General features: G+C 37.0%; 1 protein-coding gene across 1 annotated transcript in view; it reads right to left on the bottom strand.

The window, feature by feature from the left end:
• Positions 1 to 8480, bottom strand: part of CSMD2 (CUB and Sushi multiple domains 2) — a 1000214-nt gene that overhangs the window by 85184 nt on the left and 906550 nt on the right. The window contains exon 45 of the mRNA XM_044668787.1: positions 6577 to 6657. Coding sequence (XP_044524722.1) covers positions 6577 to 6657 — 81 coding nt within the window. The remainder of the gene's footprint in view (positions 1 to 6576; positions 6658 to 8480) is intronic.

Genomic DNA, 8480 nt, shown 5'->3' with positions numbered 1-8480 from the left:
CACTACCTCATATTAACCTATTTCACTTTAGGATAGTTGGAATTCTTAAGAACTCTTTCCTAATAGCAAATTAAAATCTGGTTCTGTGTACCTTTGTCCCATTGCCTCTAGTTCTGCCTTCAGAATCCATCAGAATGGGCATCGCTTCTTTTACTTTCAAGTACTTTAAATACTTTATTATATATATATTATATATATATATATTATATATATATATGTATATATATATATAAAACTCAAGTTCCTCAAGTCTTTTCTTCTCCAGGTTAAAAATATTATCATTTTTAACTAATCCTCATATAACCTGTTATCTAATCCTTTAATCTTCCTAATCATCATCATCTGGACACACTCCAGCTTACTAATGCCTTTCTTAAAAAAAAAAAAACACCCAAAGATGAACCCAGGGTATGACAAAAAGTAGAACAGAGAAGGGTTTTCCTCCCTTGTTTTGAACCTCTCCCCTTATTAATACCATCAGATGATATGAACTTTATGACTTCATGTAATTCTGCTATGATGCATATAGACCCTGTAATTCAATAAAACTCCAAGATTTTTAGAATAAATATTGTTTTGTTACAACTTCCCAAACTTATACAGTTGATACTGTTTTCAAGTATAATGACCTGACCTTTATCCCTAGCAAATTAATTCATTCAACTTGGTTCATCATTCTCTCCTGTCAGGGTAATTTTCTATTCTGATGATGTTATCCAATGTGTTATTTATTCCTTCTAGCTTTATGTCACTTAGATCAAGTATAAATTATTTTGTTTGGCATTTAAAACCTTCCCTATCTGGTTCTAACTTACTTTTCCAGACTTCTTGTACATTATTCCGTTAAAAGAACATTATAGTTCAACAGAACTGGCTTTGCTGGTCCTCCATTTTCTATCTCTGTGTTTTGGCACTGGTTGTCTCCTATGTGTGGATGCAAGTGGGATGGGAAGTGGGCCTCATGTCCTTTCTCAGAATCCTCAGTTTCTTTCAAGGCTCTTTCATTTGAAGCACTACGTTTTCACATGAACTCTTTTCTGATCCACCAAACTTGTACCTACCTCTATCTCAAAAGAAAAATCACTTTTACCTATTTTGTATATACCTATAGGTGTTTAAGTTGTCTTCCCTGGCTAGGCAGTAAGTTGCTTAAAAGGCCTTTTTTTTTGCTCATCTTTGAATCATTAGCACCTATCACATAATCAACACTTAATAAAGGCTTATTGACTTATCTAAAAGCCTGAAATACCTTATGTATTCCTTCATGCAAATAATTGATAAAAATGTTAGAAGAACATAGGGCAAAAGCCAGATTTGTGTAACTCTCCACTAGAGATTTACTTCTGAGCTAATGGTGATCTATTAGCAACTACTCTTTGGGTTCAGCTATTCAGCAATCCCAAATCTACTTTCCATCCTGTCCTAAAGGATAGTATAAGAGATTTGCCAGATGCCTTGGGAATATACTATATAAAGCAGGGATTGGCAAGTTACAGCCTGTGTCAATCCTATTTTTGTAGTCTGTAAGCTAAGAATGGTTTTTACATAAAGTTTTATTTTATTTAAACAGTTTTATTGTATTGAAATGTAAAAACCATACTTAGTTCTGCTGGCCCATTCAAAAACAGTTGGTGGGGTGGATTTGGCCCTCTACTATAGTTTTTCATCTTCTGATATATAGCATTTCCCTGACAAGGTAAAAAGAACATGAAATTAGTCCAGTATGACTTGCTGTCTGGAATAGCAAAGCAGCTTCCCAATTGGTGCTCTATGAGTCTCTCCCCACTTTATATAAGTGATTTTCCTAAAATGCAGGCCTGCCAATGCCATTTCATATCATTTCATTACTCAAAAACCTCCAGTGCCTCTTTATTCCCTCTTGTATCAAACATAAATTCATCTGCTAGTATTTAAAATCTTTAATAACAACACAAACATACCTTCCAGTCTTATTACACATTTTTCTTTGGCCTCTCTACTATTCTTCACACATGGAATTTGTCTCCTATCTCTGGATTTCCACTAATTGTCTCCCAAGCCTAGAATGTTAACACTGTTATCTTATTCTCCAGTTTTCTTGAAGGCTTAGTTTAAGGAACTACTTTTTCTACATGAAGTTTTTTTCCTAATTCCTCTAGTTATTACTACCTTTCCTGAAATTTGTATATACATCCATGTTTTCTACTGGGGCTAGACTATAAATTCCCATTCTTTATTCCCATTCCCCTCAATCCATCCCCCCTACCCCCATGTTCCACTCTAAAGCTACCCACCTTCCACTGTGTTCTCTGGAATGCCTGTTCCATAGGCAACACACTTGCTTTCATCTTAAATCTTTTCCCATTTCTTCCGTCTTCTGGCTCTCACTGTGACCTGGCTCCCTACTGATGACATAACTTCCCTGGCCTCCCTTTCTAGCACTGATTAGTCATTTAACCTCTGTTTGCCTTTTAAAAAATTAATTTATAGAAAATATTTCACTCATTCCCCCTACTAACTGGTCAAGGAGGGGAGTGACAATATTCCTTTTTGACATTTTAAGTTCTTTTTTTACCATCACCATTTAGTCATCCTTTGAGGATTATTCAATCCATATATACCACCTAATTGAAATCCCAGTAGCTGTGGTTTAACAAGCCCCGGGATACTCCCATTTTTTTCTTCAATGAGATCAGTGACTTGTTTACAGGTTTTCCTTTGTAGCTCCTGTCCTCATTCTAGGAGACTTGAACATATATACTAACACTCCTTCAAACACTCTAACTTCACAGTTCCTCAACTTACTCACTTCCCACAACCTACTCTTCCACCCAATCTAAGCTAAGTAAAAGATAGTCATGCCTTTGATCTTATGGTTACCCACAAATAATCCAACCACTTCCATGTTCAGGAACTCTGAAGTTTCTTTATCTGATCACAAAGTATAGTGGTTCTATTTCTCTCTCTATCTTGCAACCCCAAACTCTGTCTTTTGTTCACATAATGACCTCCAATCCCTTCCTTTCAGTTCTCTCCCAGGTCACTACTCCTACACTAGCTACACCCTCTTCTCTTTAACTCAACCTGCAGTTCAATTCTACATTTTCCTTTTCTCTTATGTGTGATCTTGCCCCATCAAACCTTTAGCCTTGGATCTATTGCCTTCCCTCTGATATATGTGATGGTGAATGAACACATGTGAATGAATCATAAAACTATGCTGACTACAAATTATGCTACCTAACTTCAACTGGCCCTCACCTATACTAGGCAATCCTTCTACAGATCCCTTGTCAACCCATATTGGAGGCAGCTAGACAGAGAAGCAGCATAAGCATAAGAAATAGAGTGCTGGGCCTAGTCAGGAAGATCTGAGTTCAAATCCCGATCAGATAGTAGCTCAGTCACCCTGGGCAAATCCCTTAATCTGTGTAACGATTAAAAATGATAAAGGCTGATATTATAAGAGAAATTAATAGTTTAATTAAAGCCATGGCCATGTTGATAAAAAAAAAACATATGTAAGACCACACGCCTGGTAAAAGCTATTCAAAAAATACCACCAGTGCCCGTCTTGTCTATGTAGCCAAAAAAGAGATCATCTCAAGCTGACCTCCGAATTTAAGCTGCCCTATACGTTGGTTCCCGTTCTCTGACGTCATCTCGTCAGAAAACCAGAAACCCATTGGATCATGGAAAATGTAGTCTCAAAGTCCCCCACATGTCCACAGGAAGTTTGTCAAACACTACATATCTTGAGGTTCAATATTTCCAAATAGACCCCCAAGTGATTTTAACTAACAATTACCCCCCTGAGATCCAGTGAAAAAGACTGGTCTTTTTCGGTGGATCTTAAACCAAAAGAAAAGAAGATAAAAGCTAGCCCCATTGACAAAAAGCCAATTTGGGGCAGTCCCCTATTGGCATAAGAGTATACATTCAACCTCAGTTTCCTAATCTGTTATGTGAGGTATATAATAATAGCACCGACCTTCTAGGATTGTTGTGAGGATCGAATAAAATAATATTTGTAAAGCGCTTAAAACAATGTCTGGCACATAGTAAACACTATAAAACTTTTAGCTATTATTGTTATATTACTATCCCACTCCCCACAATAGCTCTCTTAAAACTCTTCATCTTCATTTAAATTTCCCATGGCTCTTCTTGCCCCAACTCTCACAGCTAAGAACCTTAGCCTCATAATTTACTGAAAAAAATTGAGGCCATTTGCCTAGAGTTCCTTGTTTTCCCTGCCTCATCTCATTTTATCCAGATAACTTCTACCACTAGGTTCTCCTTTGCCCTTGTCTCATATAATGAAGAAGACTTTCTCCTTGCCAAGGCAGACCCCTCTCATATACAAATGATCTTATGCCTGGCTGTTTTGTCTAAGATTTCTTCCTCTATATCCATACTCCCTCTTATCTTCAATCTCTTCCTGACTTCTGCCTGCTTCTCTACTAGTTATAAACACTATCATGTCTCCTCAATCATCAAAAAAGCCTCCTTTGATCTATCCACACAACTAGCTATTGTGCCATATCTCTCCTCTTTTTTGTGGCTAATCTCCCTGAAAAAGCCATCTGTAATAGATTTCTCTGCTCCTTTTCCTCTTTCTTTGTTTCAGTTCTCTACTGTCTGGCTTCTGATTTCACTATTCAACTGAAATTGCTCTCTCCAGAGTTACCAATAATTTCAAATTAATACTTTTAAAACCTTTATGACCTATATAGCCTTTGCCATTATTAATCACCTATTCTCCTAGATACTATCTTCTCTCTACGTTTTTGGGACAAAACTCTCTTCTGCTTCTCCTAATTATCTGTTTCTTTTCAGTCTCCTTAGTTGGATCTTTGTTCCTGTCATGCCCAGTGACCTATAAGTATCCTGCTAGCTTCTATTTCACTTGGTGATCTCATTGGTTTCCATGGATTCAATTATCATTTCTATGATGATGAATCTCAAATTACTAATCAAGTCTTAACCACTCTGTTGACTTCCAGGCCCCATCTCCAACTACTTATCAGGCATCTCAGATTGGATGTCTCACAGATATTTTAAACAAATATCAATATGTCCAAATATCAACTCATTATTTTCTAACTTCTCTAATTCTATTGAGAGTATCATCATCTTCCCAGTCACCGAGGTTCGTAACCTAGTCACTCTCACTTCCAGCGTCTAAATCTGCTGCCATTTCTATCTTTGTAGCACCCCTTGAAGCACTCTCTTCTTTCTTCTGACATTGCAACCATCCTAATGCAGGCCTTCATCACTTCAAGCCTGGACTGCTGCAATAGTCTTTTGCTTAGTTTCCCTGTCACAAGACTCTCCTCCACTCAATGTTAAAAGGAATCTTTCTAAAGCATAGGTCTGATCATATCACCTCCCTACTCAAAAAACTCCACTGGCTCTTTCTCTTTTCCAATATCAGTTATAAAACTTATTTTTTTATTCAAAGTTTTTCATTATCTCTGTTCCCCTCCGCCTATGCCACCCACATACCTTTCTAGTCTTATTACAACTTACATCCTGCAATGTATTCTTCCAATCATTGATAACAGCCTCCTTAATATTCCTGAACCATGACACTCTTCCTTTAAACTCTAGGCATTTTCTCTTGCTGTCTCCCATTTCTGAGACATTTTCTGCATTTATGTCTCTTATTTTCCATGGCTTCCTTCAAGTCTCAGCTAAAATTCCACCTTATCGAAGAATACTTTCCAAACTCCCTTAAATCTAATGCTTTTCCTCTATTATTTTCCATTTTCCCTGCACATAGCTCATATACACAGAGTTTTTTGTATGCTGTCTCCTCCATTAGAGTCTGAGCTCCTTCTTGAAAGCAGGGACTCTCTTGCCTTTTTTTTTTTCTGCATCCTTAGCAATTGTAACAGTATCTGGTGCCTAGTAGTGGGTGCTTAATAAATGTTTATTGACTGATTGAATTTCCCTTTTGTCTTGTAGTCTTTTTTTCTCTAATATATAACATTACCAGGAATAGTAGGTACATAATAAATACTTGTTGCCTAATTGCCTCCCCTTACCTCCCCAGCTGAAGTGATCCTGCCATCATCTAGGCTTTGAATTCCTTTTTATGCAATTGATGTATTTTGATTTGTATAAAATTATCCATCTATAGGACTTATCTCCCCTGAGTTCACTCTGTAACTTGAGGGTTGGGACTGTGTCTCATTTAATCTTTGTAGGAACTGATTTAATGTTTATCTTAAAGAGCTTTATACATAGGAGGGACTTCATAAATGTTTGCTGAATAAATTAACTTGTTGAACAAAAATGCCCAAATCATAAGCATTCTCAGCAGGAATACCCAACGTGATGATGCAATACATAAGCCTTTTGAATACACTTAAAGAGTTTAGAACTCCTAAATAAGCAGGCTGGCCAAGTTTTCTTCAGAAAATTCAGGTGCTACTTGGGTCAGAAAGTGATTCTCCTCTCTAGGAGTTTCTAGTTGAGTGCATTTTGCCAGAGATCCCCTCCCCAGATGCCTCTTATTCTGAATGCTCCCAGAACTAATGACTGAGCAAACCTTCCCTGGCTCTGGCTAAAACACAGTTCAAGAAATGCTACCTATGTTAAATTCTTCATTTTCAGTGATGACTTCAGCATTAGGAAGGATGGTTGGAGGAGGACACTTGGAGAGCTGATAAGCTGAAAAAGGGGAAAAAACAGCATATCAGTATATAAAATTACTTTCAGAAGAATTTTAGACATTTTAAAAAGATACTTTCAGCCTAACAGTTTACTGTTTTCTTAGAATTTTGTTTTGTAACATTAAGTTGTAGGGATATCATAACGTTGAAAAAATCTGAACACCTGATTGGGATATGAGGAGCAACAAATGATAGTCATTGTAACTAAAGCATCATATACAGGAAATTTTTCAGAAAATATTTCTTCTGGCTTTTGAAACTTCAGTATATTGACTAAGGCAGCACTTTTGTTTTTTAATTAGAATCTTCCAAATTGCAATCGCTGAATCTGAGGAATGGACTCTAAATCACTGGAACATGGTGATGGATATACGTGGCTTTAAGCACATGATGATTCTGCAGTTAAGGTCATGTTTTCAAAGAGCATGTAGACCAGTTAATTCTGCTCTTATCTATGGCCACAACTGATATTCCTAATCCCAAACAGCTGTCTTTCAAGTGGAGTTAAAACTGGAAACACAGCTCCACCCTCCTAACCTACTTACAGTGTGTCAGGAAGATCCTTTTCACATTTAGTTATTTGCAGATACAGTAGAAAGTATGCTGCATATGAAGCTATATAAAACCTGGGTCCTTATCCTCGTTCTACAGTTTCCTGTGTGAGATTGTGAAAGTCTCTTAATGTCTCTGAGCTTTGGGTTCTCTATATATCGATGTGTAGAGAGGAGACTGGTTGGTGAAGAGGTCTAATTCTAAGAATTAGGGTTCTTAACCTGTGGTTTATGAACTTTAAATTTTTTCTGATAACTATATTTCATTATAATTGGTTTCCTTTGAAAACCTATATAGTTTATTTTTTGCATTTAAAAACTTTACTAAAAAGTCCATAGGCTTCACCAGGGTGCCAAGAGGGTTCATGACACCAAAGTGGTTTCGATCTGCTGCCTTAGAGCATAAGCAGATTTGTTCTTCCTGGTGGATTATAGAGAATATATACAATATTCCCTGCCTGGCTTTAATCCAACATGTGAAGGCTTGATGAACATACTTCCAGCCATGAGTCACTGAGGGGATGGTACTTTGGTAATAAAGAATCTTCTAATTGATTGAGGATCCAGAACTGAGGGTACATAAACATGGTTTAAGTAAACAATTTCCCAAGATTGTCCCTGGTATATTTTGAGTGAAGAGGGTTGTTTGAAGTTCGAAGGGATGCCTTTGGAACTCAGCCTTGCAGGAACTGAGAGAAGGATTAGTAGTTATGCCATTTTTTGAAGTTAACTTGGTGAGACCAATGCTATATAGAAAAGCTAGACATCCCAGTCGACAGAATGTTGGACCTAGAGTCAGAAAGACTAGAGTTTAAATCCTTCCTAAGCATTTCCCAAATGTGTGACCTTGGGCAAGTCACTTAACCTCTCAGCCTTAGTTTCCACATCAGTAAAATAGGGATAATACTAACACTTGTTTCACAAAGTTGTTGTAAAGACCAAATGAGAAAATATGTAAAAAATTTTGCAAACCTCAAAGTGCTATATAAATGCTAACTATCATAAACTGAAAAGTTCATGAGTCCATTCTTCCAAGAGACTCAGGTGATACAAAAGAAAGTTTGTTTCTACAGTGTAGAGAGAAAAGCTTCTAGATGTTAATTGGCTAAATGGTATTGGGACATTAGTCACTGATGGCTAACAGTGGAATAATACATAAGAATGGAAGCTTGATCTAACAGCATTAGTAAAAAAAAAACAACCTCTTAAACCTTCAGGAATACCTAAAGGAGGGGGGGAGGGAGGGAGGAAGAGAGAGAGAGAGAGAGAG

The sequence above is a fragment of the Gracilinanus agilis genome, chromosome 3, assembly GCF_016433145.1.
Source record: "Gracilinanus agilis isolate LMUSP501 chromosome 3, AgileGrace, whole genome shotgun sequence".
NCBI classification, from domain to species: domain Eukaryota; kingdom Metazoa; phylum Chordata; class Mammalia; order Didelphimorphia; family Didelphidae; genus Gracilinanus; species Gracilinanus agilis.
This window is presented reverse-complemented; position numbering and strand designations above follow the sequence as displayed.